The sequence below is a fragment of the Myotis lucifugus genome, unplaced genomic scaffold, assembly GCF_000147115.1.
Source record: "Myotis lucifugus unplaced genomic scaffold, Myoluc2.0 scaffold_748, whole genome shotgun sequence".
In the NCBI taxonomy this organism is placed as follows: domain Eukaryota; kingdom Metazoa; phylum Chordata; class Mammalia; order Chiroptera; family Vespertilionidae; genus Myotis; species Myotis lucifugus.
In genome coordinates, this window is record NW_005871796.1 from 224,307 (window position 1) to 239,742 (window position 15,436).

The following is a 15,436-nucleotide window of genomic DNA, read 5'->3' on the forward strand; positions in this document are numbered from 1 at the left end:
CCTGATGCCTGGGACTTCGTGGCACCTCCACGCCAATTACTAACCTCCTCGGTACTGTCCAGTCTCTCCCGGTCCTCAGGGACACGAGGACAGCCCGAGAGTCCAGCTCCGTCACCCACACCCGCACCCCCAAACACAGACGTGACAGGCTTGCTCACACTCCCTAGAGTATGGCGGCTCCTCTGTCCAGCGCCTGTGGGCTCCAGGCAGAGGTCACCTGGGCAGGGTCACCTGGGCGTGTGGAGACACCTGCAACCTCCATACCCGTCATCAACTCCCGGAAGGTTTAACTCTGAACCGTCTCTGAGGTCACCCTCTCCCATCCAGGCCCGACTGCCACCCCCTTAATCCATGCTCTCAGCATCTCCCTCATGTCGTTGTCCAAACTGCTGCAGCTACAGGAGGCCACCCCTCTTCTCCCTCCTCCCCGCAAAGCCCACAGGACCAGACACAGGCTTGTCAGACAAAGGTGATCGAAGGTAAACTACAGCCCTGGCCGGTGTGCTTAGTGGTTAGAGCGCCGGCCTTCACACCAAAGGGTCACAGGTTTGATTCCCAGTCAAGGGCATCTGGTTGGGGTGTGTGTGGAAGGCAACCAATCAATGTGTCTCTCTCACATCAGTGGCTCTCGCTCTTCCCGCTGCTCCCTCCCTCCCTCCCTCCCTTCTACTCTCTCTAAAAATCAACAAGAAAAATATCCTCAGGTGAAGATTCACCAAAAGAAAAAAAAAAAGTAACTGAGAAGAAAACAGTGACTACGCAGAAAATCAGTGACGTCACTGAAGTGCACCCGGTACCAAGACTCCAATGCAGTGGACAAGAGCGTCTCCATTCCGGATGATTTCTGACTTAAGGTTGTTGTCACGTCCTTGGCTGCCAAACGGACTTGGAGACACTTACCTTCTGGTAAGAACGCCGTGACCAGGCAGGCCACCCCGGCCAGGATGTTGCTGGCTGCGAAGGGGAGACGGCGTCCGAGACGCTCGATGGTCAGGAGGATGAGGAGGGCGGCCGGCAGCTCCACGACCCCGGAGATGAAGAAGTTCATGTAGAGGTTGCCGCCCACGATGCCCAGGCGCATGACCAGCCCTTGGTACACCAACGCGCTGGTGAACCTGCGGACATCGGACGGCAGGGGAGAGAGCAAGTGAGGGCGACCCCAGCCGACGGAGGGAGGGGTGCGTGTGAATTTGACACGGGCTTTTGAACCCATCACAAGCCAAACTTACCAAGCAAACATAAGAATAAGGGTGCACTTCCTCATTTGGGGAGTTCTCACCAGATCTAAAAAGGACGGATTACTAACTTCCTCATCGGTGACGGTGATCTGCACAAGAGAAGCAGATTTCAGTGGCAACAGACAGCAAGACACCCCTGCATATCACAGACCTGTCAGTGACCAGGGGCACAGCTACCCACCGATGAGCTGCCGGGCTGACCCGGCACTATCACATCCTAACCCCGAGGCCCTCTAGGTAAACTCACGGAGAGGACTCAGTGGTTGCTACGCTGAGAATCCAGTCTTAGCTGATATCAACGGTGCTGTAAGCTAAGATGCTTTGAGCAGTGGTGTCCGTGAGTCAAATACAGTGGTGCGTTTATTAACATTCATTGGAGAAAATGAACATAAAAGTGGTCAAAGCAGGTGGGAACCAAACAAGTGATTCTTCATCTATGAAAGCCTAAAACTTTATGTTGAAAAATAAGAGTAACGTCAAGTTCAAGGGTGAGCGTGGCACCACAGGTGCCATTTTGTTTCTGTCTGTCTAGCATCTTTCTGATCCAGAAAAATTCAGCTCATCCCTTATTTGGCCACCCAAGAAGTTGGTCTTTTCTTTAATCCAGTGAAGCCAAGATTGCTGTTTGACTCCGATGAGTAAGGTGCGCTAAAACAAAGCCCAACAGCAAAGCCTCCAGAACCGCAACTGCTTCCGAAGGAGCCATTGCCCAACCCCTCCACGCCCCCGCCTCCCCCCAGTGACCCGGTTTCACATGTCCACAAGCTTGCAGATTCTGCAACCTCTGCTCTGAGCGCCCTTAGACCTCCCGGTCCCAATGTCCCCTCCACAGGGAGGCCTTTCCTACCCTCAGGAAGGACCAATGACTCCAACCTGTGCCCCACTCACCAGACCTCTGACCTTGTACCTACCACCACATGCTCTGCTGGTCCAGGTCTCTCTCTCCCTCCATGAGCCCAGCGCCTGGTGTTCAACCATGTTTGGGTGATGACTGAGTGTTGAAACAACAGGACGAGTGCCCTGACCATGGCTGGACCCTACTGTCTGTTCAACTCAACTCCAGCTCTGGCCCAGATTGAGTGGAAATCAGGGCAAATTTCCCCCAAGTCTCTGAGCCCAAAGTCCCTCTACCAGCAGTCGCGGGAATTTGAGTGAATTCACACTGAGAGTAAGTGGTCTGTTCTAAATATCATGCTCAACGAACGGTCAACCAAAGGTTAATACCTCCTGCCTGTGCACACTCCAGGGAAAGGCAAACACACACAAAAGAAGCCCTCAAACAAATGCCTTCAGATCACGTTGCTTTCCCAAGTCTTTCCAAATGTTGTACTTGTCCTATACCAAGACACACTTTTCACATCTTAACATCTCTTAAGTTGGGACATGTCCTCAACTGAGCTGATAAGAAAGCAATGTGTTATCGTTTAAATAGCACATTTTTTCTTATTTATATAACTAGAGGCCCGGTGCACAAATTCGTGCACCGGTGGGGGTCCCTCGGCCTGGCCTTCGGGATTGGGCCAAAACCGGCTCTCCGACATCCCCCAAGGGGTCCCAGATTGCGAGAGGGCACAGGCCAGGCCAAGGGACCCCACTGGTGAATGATCAGGACCATGGAGGGAAGCGGGAGGTTGGCCAGCCAGGAAGGGACCGCGGGAGGGACCCAGGGCATATCCAGCCCTTCGCACTCAGTCCCCATCGGCTGGACCCCAGCAGCAAGCTAACCTACCTGTCGGAGCGTCTGCCCCCTGGTGGTCAGTGCACGTCATAGTGAGCAGTTAAGCGGCCTTAGCATATCATTAGCATAATACACTTTGATTGGTTGAACGGCTGACAGGTCAACCGGACACTTAGCATATTAGGCTTTTATTATATAGGATGATGACATGCCTTAAAATCAAGAGTGTCTTAGAGTCAATGAAACAGTAATAGCTTCCATGACCTGTGGGGAAAGACTGCCAGTTGACTCTACCACCCATTCTTCTCTTCTTCCTTTTGAAAACAGAAGCCCCTGGATTTTAGCTGGGCACAGGGCTGCCCACCTGCTAGCCTCTCCTTCACTAGGGGTGGCCCTGTGACCAGGATCTCAGCACTGAGGTGGAAGCCACGGGCACAAGTTCTGGGTCCCATGCTTTCAAAAGGAAAGGGCTCGTCCCTCACTCTCTGTCCTCCCTTCCTGAGGGATGGAAGAAGAAGATGCTGGTGGCCCACTTCAGCCATGAGCCCTATCACAGGTGATGGTGAAACAAGACAAATGGACCCTGGGTCCCCAAAGGTCTCACCAAACACGGCCGCCCTCCAGAGCCGGGCTCCTCGCTCTGGGGGCGCACGTTCGAGAGAAAGACACTTTTCTCTCTTTTGTCACTGTTTTCTGGGTCTCTGTTTCAGCTGCAAGTTGACCTGTACCTTACCTGACACAGTGCCTACTAAGATGCTCAGGGAATTAGTGAGGACGTGGAGGGCTCAGCTACATCTTAGCAGCCACCCTCCACCCAGGAGAGAACCAGTATAACGACAAAGATGCCTGTCAGCAGAGTGGCGAGAAGCAAACCATGGCTTGAGATTGTTACTAGTAAGACGGTGTCTGGCCGACGCAGAGCCCTCCTGTAACACGAGAGTTCTGGATACATGACCAGGAAATGTGCTTACTGTCAAAGTCTGATTCAGTTGGTTTTCTGCCACGTGTTGTCAAAAGCAGAACTACCTGGAGAACTTAGTCCAGAACAATACTTTAATCACCAAATATGTTAGGCAAAATAATTTTGTATTGGATAAAATAATTGCTTCGGGACTCTCATTCATTCTGTAAAAATATTTGGAATTGGCCTTCATTTCAAACTTTGAAGATTTAAGAGCACGCAGTCACATGATCGCTGCTCTTCCCTTGAAGCACAGGTCGGATGCCTAAGGTATATCCTCCCCCAAGAGAATGTGAAGAGCCGATGAACGTGAAGGTCACCGAGACCGTAAAACCAGGCTTGCCTGTGCGGTGAACGCGAGGATTAACAGTCCTGCCAGGCAAGGGGAACTTGGCCAGTTGATGAACAAATCCAGCTGGTCTTCAATTCACCAGCATGTTCTCCGCAGTGACGCACACACCCTGAAACACGACCCACTTTCTGGGCGTCCCGGGACCTCGGAAGCCAAAAGCTGTGTCTCGCGTGGCATCCGGCCAGGAACGACTTGGCAGCTCCAGTGCCGGCGGCCGCGGCTGGGAACCCCTCGCCACTTCCAGCTCGACATTCTGAGAGGAACTGTGCTTCTTTTCTGTCGCCAAAGGGTTGGCAAATTTCACCTAGTCTAAGCCAGACACACAAAAAATAGAAATGCTACCTCGAGTTATTAGATGTCCTTTTAAATCCACTTTATCGAGACACAATTTACATGCAATAGAATTCAGCAACTGTAAGTGTTCACTTGAATGAGTTTGGCAAATGTTAGAGTTGAGTAACCCCCCACCAGCCTTGTGACATGGGCCATTTCCAGAACCCTAAAAAGTCTCCACTGGCTCTGCAGGCGATCCTCTCCCCGCACCCCAGCCCGGCGACCCCTCCTCTGCTTTCTGTCATGGCAGCCTGGCTTTTCTAGAATGCCACACAAAGGCAGCCATACAGTATGCGATGCCTTGGCTCCGGGCCCGGCACTGCATTTCGTCACACATTTACGCCACCTGAGTGGTGCGTGCCCACTTTAATTTGGAGCAAAGGGAGGTGGGGAATGCTCTCGGTAGTATTTGTGTGTTTGGAGGCTGGTTGCCTAGCAACGCCCCTCATACAACAAGGCCTTGCCCCGGGCTCCACGGCACACGCTGGTTCCCTTTTACTGATTCACGGAGCCGATTTCTGTTTGCTCTGCCCGTCTCTTCACGGTCTTGATTCTGCCAAGACTTTTGTCTTATGTCAACAGTGATGTTCCCCAGCTGAACGAGCACTTCACCGTCTCCCCTTGATTAATGCCGCTGTTTACAAGTCTCCCCAGTGCCTTTCTGAAACATTTCTCCTTGCTGACATTTTAATTTAAGTTGCCAAGGAGGAGAAAGACGTGATAAACGGCGATCTGGCACAGCGATGGTGCTCCTGACGCGGGCAGGTTTCTGGTGACAAAAGGCAACCCACTGAGGTCAGGCCAGAGACATGCTGTTTCACTCAGAACATTTCTTTTCTTCTTTTTTTTACTTTAAAAATATTTTATTGCATTTATTGGGGTGACATTGGTTAATAAAGTTATATAGGTTCCAAGTATACGATTCTGTGGTACAGCATCTGTGTACTGTACTGTGTGTTCACTCCCTCAGCCCGAAGTCAAGTCTCCTCCCGTCACCGCTTACCCTCTCTTACGCTCTCCTACCTGCCCCACCCCATTTCCACAGGGAATCGCCGCATTGCTGTCTGTGTCTTTGAGTTTGGGGGTTCTTTTGGTTAATCCCTCACCTTCTCCACCCAGCCTCCCCTCCCCCCGTGACAGCTGTCAGTCTGTTCTCTGTTTCTGTGAGTCTGTTTCTTACCTCCATGAGCCTCAGTTCACTCCCTGCAGTAGACTTTGGGCGGTTACCAGATACTAAGAGGGAAGAATCCGCAGGGCAGCGTGGGCAGGGAGAGGGCAGGGCAGGGGCTGCATGGCCGGCCTCGCAGCTTCCTCGGGTTGTTCTCAACACGTGGGTTTCCCATCCGTCCCACGTTTCACAGGAAAAGGTGAAGGCTGCTGAGGGGGGACGTGTCTGTCCTCGGTCTCACCCGGTGGTCTAGTTCGTTCCCCACTTCCCCCACAGCCTCTGCTCCCTAGAAGCTTTGCATCTCTGAGCATGCTGAGGCAATAACATGTCACTCAGGACCTGGGGCCCACGGGCTTGGAGGAGCGGAGCTCCCTGAGGTCAGACTACCAGGGTCTTCCCTACACGCGTGGGGGGTGGAGACGGGCAGGGCCGGGAGCGCAGGGGACTGTGGTGCACTGTGTCCCCCCCTCCTCCTCCTGGTCGGCCCCTCAGTCAGGCAGGAGCCAGCACCACCCCCCCCGGCCCAGCAGCGGGCACTGGGCACCGCCGCGCTCTGGCCTGCTTCTGGGTGGCAATGGTGCCACCTGTCACCCATAAAAGAGAATTTGCCAAGTTACTCATGGTGCTTTGGGAACCTCTTTATACTTTAACACAAGAATAGATATGATATTTATCGTTTAAGAGCTCACATGATAAAGAAGTAGCCACATCAAAATGACCAGGAGTGTTCCATGCTTAGTAAGTAGCTAAGAGTAAGCCCTGGCACCTAGGTGAGTGTTGTCCAAGCAAAACATAACGTGAGCCACTCACATGTGTTCAATTTTCCAGAATTTAAAAAATAGGTTAAAAAGCGTGCAAAATTCATTTTAGTATGTTCCATTTAATCCAGTCTATCCAAAATATGATCATGTCAGCATGTGATCCACATGGCACTATTGCTACGATGGGTTCCATGCTCACATCACACGGAGCCTTTGAAACCTCCTACGTGGTTGACACAGCTCAGCTCCCAGGAGCCACGGCTCAGGGCTGCGGGGTGGCGCGCGGCTGCTGCATTGGACAGAGCGGGTGGCACGACCTCAGGCCCAGCCAGCTCCTTCGTTAGGAGAGATCTCTGCAGAGAGGACTTGTACTCCATCCCTGGGCGCTGGCCTGTGGGCGCCCTGCCCCGCCCCCCTCCCCACCGGGCACACTGCCCAGAGCAGCACAAGGGCCTTCATCCGGGTCCCGGGAGGGAACCAAAGTGCAGCCTCAATACTAGCAAAGGTCAGCGGGTGGCAGCTGGGGTTCACGTGTTGCAACATTTATTTCTTAAAAACAAATCTGAACGGGTTTGGGGAGAGGTTAACATAGAAGAAAGAAGAAGAACACGAGCTCTGAGTTCTGAAACTCTCAGCCCAGCCCGCCCGGCGTGCTCAGTGGTTGAGCATCAACCTATGAACCAGGAGGTCAAGGTTCGATTCCCGGTCAAGGGCACGTGCCCGGGTTGTAGGCTCCATCCCGAGTAGGGGGCGTGCAGGAGGCAGCCGATCAATGATTCTCTCGTTGTTGGTGTTTCCCTCTCTCTCTCCCTCTCCCTTCCTCTCTGAAATCAACAAAAATATATTTTTAAAAAAACGGCAAAATAAAATAAAACTCTCAGCCTATAGACTCAGAACTTGGGGGGAAACATGAAAATTTGCTGAGTGGATTGGAGTCGGCACACCCCGAACTCCAGGAGCGCTGAGCGGCGTCAGTGCTCATCGGCGACAGAGAAGCTCTAGCCAGCCGACCTGAGGGGACCCCAGACCTCAAACACAGAGACATGGTCCACCCACAGACCTCACTCGTGAGACGGGGTTGTGTGAAGAGGGAGCAAAAGCAGCGCAAGTGAGTGGCAGCCGGTGATCTGACCCATCGCAATGAGCACCCAAACCGCCCACAGACAGGCCCGCTTTTCGGAAGCCGCTGCGCGCCACCTGGCTCCTAAGACCCACGTCAGCACCTGTTTCGTGAACCTAAGGAAATCCGAAGAGTGAAAACAGCGTTCGGTGTGTTTTGCACGAGTCATTACAGAGGCAGCAGCACCCGCAGTGCGAGAGGGGGCCCCCACGCTCCTTCCCGGGACCTCACTCAGCCCCTCAGCCTCGTCCTCCGGAGCTCGGCTGGGTGAGCGCCTGCGCTGTGCCTCCTGCATGGTGTGCACCGTTAGCACGACGTGGCCCAACGTAACGGCTTCCTCCTACGCCCTTCCGGCCGAAGAAAGGTTTCGGGGCTTTGGTCAGTGCTCAGAGGGTGGGGAAAGCTGTCCCCACCCAGCCAGCCCTTAGCACCATTCGCTGCAGCCTCCTGAGGCTTCAGAAACGGTCTTACAAGACACAGTCTTTAACACGATGAGGAACACACACACACACACACACACACACACACACACACACACCGGCCGGCCTTTCTCCTCAGGGCGGGAATGTTTGCCTCGAGGTCTGCCAGCTCCGCCTCTTCCAGGCAGCCAGGTGCCCGCAGGATTCCAGTAACAGGGCAACTGACTTCCCCAGGGACACCCGCCCGGCCCAGCAGGGTTGGCAGCTCTTTCTGCACAGGCCAAGGACAGCCAGGGGCACCCCAGGCCTCCCACCCAGGTGCCAGGGCCACGCGAGGGCGAGTCCAGGGCATCATCTCCTGAGAGAGCAGGCGGGGCCGCTGCCTGCTGTGTTCCTGCCCGTCTTTTCCTCAGGAGACGGGCCTCTTCTCCTTCCCTTCAGCAAGTGGCCATGGTCCCTGCACAGCCCGCGGCCCTCCTCAGCGCTGGACCCACAGGCATCGATCTTCTCGGAGGGTTTGTCTACACCCCTGCCCTGCGCTGGCCCCAGACGCTGGCCGCGCCGCGGAGAGGCCGGGCTGCCCTGCGGGTGCTCGTGTCCGCGGGCCCCGCCAGCTCTGTCCCCGCACTGTCTTCCTTCTGCTCCCAGCGCCCCGAGGTGTGACCTCTGACTGGGAAACGGGTCTTCATTTATTTTTCCATATGAACTTTAATTTATTTATGCTTTGATCAAAGTACTATTATTTTTTACCAGGTATAAAGGCGAAACTTCTCTTTTGCAATCATCATTTGAATTGAATCGCATTTATCTTCCTAAGTCAGGGTTTTGAAAACGGAAACTTGTATTCTTAATAGTTTCTTTCTTTTCAAGGAGATCTGTGATGGGACTCATTAGCACTGTTTACCAAATAGTTTCGGTTCCCACCCCGTTCCCGGGGTGCGATAGGGTTGCACTTCTTGGCCCCTGGTGACTGGGTGGGGCCACCGCCCGGAATCGGCCAAGAGCTTGTGAGCATTTAGTTGCTGCAGCAAGACCCTCGGGCTCTGCCTGTTCGGCGGGGTCTGGGCAGTGGGGGTGCAGACAGTCCCCGCTACAGTGAGGAGCCCACCCCGGCCATGTGGCCCCACAGGCGTCAATCGCTTGTTTCGAGTGAACAAGAGTTTGATGATGTTTGTTACACACACGCCCAGCTTCTCCCGAGTGAGAAAAACTGTCGATTTCTCAGGTTTATTTTAAAACCCTGTGGTCCACACCTGTTTCTTGATAGGAATGTATTATGCTGAGTACAAACGTTCTCTTTTGAAGTAACTGAACTAAGACTGCTGGACTTAAATTTGGGAAAATTGCAATTTTTGTGATTTTTGTCTGTTTCTTAGAATTAGTAAGTCCTTGGGATGAGAGCACACCAGTAAAAGTAAAAGAAAATGAGGGCTATTTCTACTGCATTTAAAGTGAATTAAAGTGAATTGTAATGAACAGGCACTAGCACTTTATCGCAGGCATGAACCAGAAAGAGGAACACCGACAGCCGGCCGAAGCTTGGAGCTAAGAGGTATGCCGGGCCCACAGAATGAAAAAGTTAACAAAGCAAATTTCAGCCCCCACGGCGGATCTAATGAAGGTACGGGAGGGTCTAAAATCATGGTCTCTTCACATTTATGACGTGCGCTCAAACACATCACCTCCATTTGAGAGGTACAGAGGGCAGGCTTTTGTCTCAGAGATAAATTCTCATTTTTTAAAAAGAAACACTTGATTATTAGGGGAACATTCAGGCTTTTAATATATAATCAGTTTAAATTGATTTCAGAGAGAAAAGAAGAGGGAGAGATAGAAACATCAATAATGAGAAAGAATCATTGATCATTTGCCTCCTGCACACCCCCTACTGGGGACCAGCCTGCCACCTGGGCATGTGCCCTGACCGGGAATCAACCGTGATGACGTGCGCTCAAACACATCACCTCCATTTGAGAGGTACAGAGGGCAGGCTTTTGTCTCAGAGATAAATTCTCATTTTTTAAAAAGAAACACTTGATTATTAGGGGAACATTCAGGCTTTTAATATATAATCAGTTTAAATTGATTTCAGAGAGAAAAGAAGAGGGAGAGATAGAAACATCAATGATGAGAAAGAATCATTGATCATCCGCCTCCTGCACACCCCCTACTGGGGACCAGCCTGCCACCTGGGCATGTGCCCTGACCGGGAATCAACCGTGACCTCCTGGTTCAACCACTGAGCTACATCAGCCGGGCCTGATGTTCAGGCTTTGAATAGCACTTGCATTTTATTTCAGAGATGACCAGTTAGAGAACAAAGTCCAGAATCAGGAGTGTGCTTTAGAGGCTAAGGGTATGGGGTGCTTACTAACAGAAATATAGTCCTCTTTTAGGGCAGGAGTGTGAAGATGCCTGGCTAGTGGTTGTATATGAATCTGAGCTCTGAAGGCTCCAGGTGGCTTATCACCTGTTTCTGGGGCCACGAGGGCGGCACGGGTGAGCTGCCTTCACCCGTAACACGGGCCACCTGTCCCTCATCACAGCCCAGAGTCTATGTTTCAGCTACTGATGGTTGGGTTCCTTAAAGGCAGTCCACAGGTCCTAGGCAGTGAACTAATTTAGACTCAGAAGTGTGAACTTGATACGTGATGAGTCTGTTTATTAGATGGTGCTCAGAAACTGACTCATGAGATGAATAAAGGTGGGTCCCTCCCTCACGCTCAGAACGGAGTGCACTCCAGAGGGACTAGTGAGTGAACTCTGCACTCCGGGAAAGATGACGGGGACCGAAACGAGTCCTGAGCGTGCCCGTTAGAGCCCTAAGCTCATAGCAGAGAATCTGTGGTCTTTGGGCGCAGGAGGTCACTTAAACAAAACCCATAAAACAGTCAACAGGCAACAATCCACACTGATTTGACCTTATCAAATCAGTTTAAGGATTTGGGGCCAATTTAAAAAAATAGGCAACGTTAATGGGTAGTTACCATTGGAGGGCGGATGCTTGCCACATCTGAAACCAACAAGGGGATGTGTGGAATACCAGAGGAGATCCTATACATGGGAGGGGGCAAAGCTAATTCAATAAACCCACGTCCGGGAAATCCCATATGCACGGGCGAGGGCACAGGTGGCCACCCACGAGGAAGAACCTAAATAGCAAAGTCACAGGCACCAAGACGTGCTGACTCGCACCAGGAACCAGAGACGTGCAACCGAAAACACGCAGTGGGCTGGGCAAAATCAGAAGCTGCCAAGTACCCAGTGTGGATGTGGGCAAAGGGGACAGGCAGTGATGCAGACAGAGCCGCGTGGCCTTGCTGAGGGCGCTGAGCCAGCGGGCATCCGGGCCCAGCAGCCCCACTTGTGGGCATCGCCCTCCAGGGACCTCAGAACCGTTCCGATGGGACATGTGTGAAACCAGACACAGATTCGTTCCCATGATTAACGGGCGACTGGCCAATATCCAATTAGAATATCTTTCTATTTCTTTCCATTAGAATATCTTGATAATCAAACACAATCAAAATGAAAACACACCGAAATGATTTCCGTGCACGACACCTAAGATTTGAGCTCTTCTTCAACTTCCAGTGCGAGGAAAATTTACATTTACTTCTATGAAGCGTGCCTACGTGGGGAACGTGAGCACAGCGGAGTAGGGGAGGCACTGTGAGTAACTGGGAGACGAGCACAGCGGAGTAGGGGAGGCACTGTGAGTAACTGGGAGACGGAACAGCGCAGAGAGAACAAGGGAGCGCTGCGAGGAGAGACTGGGGAGACACAGCACATGGACTGTGTGTGGAGAGACTGCGTGAAGGTGACTGTTATTCAGAGGTTGTTTAAAAAGTAGGTCTTTTGAACACAGTGCTCAGTAGCTATTTGCTGAATAAAAACATGAACAAATGACGATAAATTCCTGCTGCCTCGTGTGGATCAACACAGCTCTGCTTCTGGGACCGCTCTCCTCAGTTACATGTAAGCGGTTTTTCCCAACACGTGGGGGCCGGAGGAAATACCCAGTAATTCCGTTTGCAATGGGAAAGGCACGCTTACCGCAGCGATTGCTAACCAGCTTGCAGAACTGAGGAGCTAGCTGGTTAGTCTCAGAAAACAAAGTGTGCCGACCGCAGAACTGTGGCGAGAAAGGAAACTGTAAGAAACGCCGCGTGAACTGGTTCCGATATTTCACCCAATTGCCACCGAAAGGTGTTAGAGAAACTGTGTACCTACAGCACGTAAATGTTACAGCTTGCAGAGGGGATCTGGAACGGCATTTAGCGAAGTGAGCCCAAGTGAGGTCTACAGGGAAGTGTGGTGGCCGGGTGACTCCACATGACCAGCGCACGAGGGCAAGTGCTTGAACTCATTGCACTCTGTGCATGAAGATGACCGTGCTGAGCACCCGTCCAACGGGCCCCCACCGCCCGCCTGCCTTCCTCAAGCTATCCATGGTGTGTTGGCTCTGAAACATAAGCAGGAAAGAAACCAGGTTCACCTGTGAGAGACTGTGAGGCGAGTGTACACCGCGTGGCTCACCTCCTCCTGCTTGACGTGCGGAACTCGTCCTGAAGGTCGGTGAGAGGGCAGAACGTCATGGACGTGAGTGCATTTGATTGAATCAAACAGAATGAATGAGTCTCGGAAGTTGTTGTCAAGAATCCTGTGTGTGTCGAGACTCTCGGGGGCCCCTGAGACCATCGCATGACCTCAACTCCGAGCTCAGGCAACAGCTGTCCAGCAGGTGGTCGAGTCCAAGCTTATCTGTGCTTGTAAATCCGTGACTCTTGTCCTCTTGGAGCATGAGGACTTCTGGTTGATGTCAAAGAATTCAATGGTTGCCCACGTGATAGGAATTGCGCGTTCAACTTCTGTTCATGGAGGCCACATGATGACCCAAATTTACTGTGAACTTAACCCCTTTCAACTCATTAGTCATTACTAATCACAACTGCATCTACCTTCATCTGAAAAACATATTTTGCCGTGGCTGATGTAGCTCAGTTGGCTGCAGTATCACCCCATGCACCGAAAGGTCGTGGGTTTGAGTCCCGGTCAGGGCACATACCTGGGTTTGCGGGTTTGATCCCCCGTCAGGGTGCGCACTGGAGGCAACTGATGGATGTACCTCTCCCACATCAATGTTTCTCTCTCTCTCTCCCCCTAACCCTCTCTATAAAAAGCAATGAACATGTCCTCGGGTGAAGATTTAAAAAAACCAAAAAGCAGCACATGTTTATCCAAGACGTAAGCCTGGGATGCAAATGGCTTCTGCACTTTTGCAATGACTCCCTGGTCCCCAGGGGCCATTGGGACAGACTGCCACATGACTCCTCCTTCAACTCTGGGGCTGAGGTTACAGCTGCTGTGACAGCGTGTGTTACCGATAACGTGACAATCTGCTCACCAGGGTTTCCCCCCCGGCCACCCTCCATGCCCGGTGCTAGGGATGATGACAAATGTAGCTTTTATGTAAACGCCTCCTCCAGCAGGAGAAGTGTCCGAGGTGCAGGCCAGTGTTGGTTCTCCCAACTTCCCTACCTTCTCCTGAAGGTGATGAGACTTCTCCGGCCTGGAAGGCTGGCTTCACTCAGCCGCCGTAGGAGAGGTACACTCACTATTCGGGGGAGAAAGGTCTTCCCCCTCATCCCCCGTCAGGCCCCTTTGCTGTGCATTAAACCCCACTTCCTTCCCCCAATGGCCCCAGATTCAAAGAGAAGAGAAGTCAGTGCAGGTTCCAAACCTACTAATCCAGCCATGACTGGGTCAGTCCCAGAGCCCTGCTCCTGTATCTGTCCACGAAGCAGCGTTGCTATGGTAGCATCGCCTGGATGCTCCTCACCCAGCCTCTGCCAGATATACTAGTAGCTGCACTTTAATTTTTTAAAATATGTTTTTATTGATTTCAGGAGGAAGAGAGAGGGAAAGAGACAGAAACATCAACGGTGAGAGAGAATCATGGATCGCCTGCCTGCCGCACGCCCCCCACTAGGGATTGAGCCCACACCCCGGCATGTGCCCTGTCCGGGAAGCGAACTCTGACCTCCTGGTTCATAGGTCGACGCTCAACCACTGAGCCCGCTGGCCTGGCTGCATTTTATTTTTTTCTAGGGAAGGAGGATCTATTCTAGCCCCTCGTGCCGTTCACACCATCTTCCTGGGTGGGACCTCAGAGCTGAAACAAGCAGATCTCGGATCTCGGCGTTTCCTCTCTTACTATTTAGCAGTTTCCTCCTGTTCTAGGGACAGGAGCACGTCTGTGTCCACCTGGGGAGTGCGCATGCTTCCCCTGCTCCCAGCCCGCGTCTCTCAGTGAGATGTTTTCGTGAAGAAAGGCCATTTCCTGGCGGGTGGGGGACCCAGGCGGCAGTGTTGTCATGGTAACAGCCGCCCTGGACCAGGAGTAATGCCCGCGAGCTGGACACACGGGTTTGGGAGCCGGGCCCTCGTCGCCTCAAGAGCGGGGACGGCTCCCACAAAGAGCTCGAATGTTCTCATTCAGTCAAAAGATCGGTGTTTCCTCATTCACGCACCGCAGGGAAGCGCAGTAATTTGGATGGCACAAGCCGGTTTTGCCAAAAGCACAGGGCGGGAGGGAAGGCAAGAACAAAACACTTGCAAAGCCGACTGTCTTCCTTTCTCACACACACTGAGCAGGCGGGGCCGGGCTCTCGGCAAAGGCTCAAGGAAGCAAAGGCAAATGTCCCTTACAGTTCACGGCAGAATGACAACCATCGAGGCAGGCATTTGCCACGCCCACGGCAGAGCCCCCGAGGGCAGCAAGGGCAGCGTGAGGGTGGTTTGTGGGGCTTCTTCCTTTGGTTTTAGCTTTTCACTGGGCTCTGTTTGTGTGATGCCCCGGGACTCAGGCCAGGCAGGAGGCAGGGAGGCCCCGGCCCTGCAGGGCAAGGGTCAGCCTTTAAGAAGGAAAGAGGGGGAGCCCATGACCCCGGTTATGTAACTAATTAAACAAGAATGAAGTGACCCTGAATGTCACTAGGTAGGGCCTGGAGCTCGGCCCTGTGTCATAACCCACAGCCTTGGGGTTGGCGGCGTCTCAGGTCTCAGCGCAGGGAACTCAGGGAGAGCAGGGGGTGGAGGGTTGGAGGGGGGGGATATGAGAGGAGGGACTTTGGCTCTGCCCAGCCCAGAACTGACCTGTTCCCCCAGGGGGAAGACCGGTGCAGGGGAGGTTACACCCTCCTGTCTTCTCTGGGCTGGCCCTGCCCTCTATGGCCTGGAACCCCCTGAAGAATGGCACCATCATCAAGAAAGAGGGCGCAGCACTGAGCTTTGGGGCAAGGGATGAGAGAAGACGCAAGCCTGGGGGTCCTACTTTGGGGAGAAAGAACAGGCAGAGACGGGGGGGGCCAGGCCCCAGTCAAACAGGCCCAAGTTGAGAGCCA

At 52.8% G+C, this 15,436-nt stretch overlaps 1 protein-coding gene across 1 annotated transcript in view; it reads right to left on the bottom strand.

Annotated features, from left to right (window-relative positions):
• SLC22A3 (solute carrier family 22 member 3) overlaps positions 1 to 15,436 on the bottom strand; it is a 38,744-nt gene that overhangs the window by 10,974 nt on the left and 12,334 nt on the right. Inside the window, exons 5-6 of the mRNA XM_006106005.3 lie at positions 1,230 to 1,327; positions 901 to 1,115 (exon numbers count right to left, since the gene is read on the bottom strand). Of these exons, the coding sequence (XP_006106067.1) occupies positions 901 to 1,115; positions 1,230 to 1,327 (313 nt within the window). The remainder of the gene's footprint in view (positions 1 to 900; positions 1,116 to 1,229; positions 1,328 to 15,436) is intronic.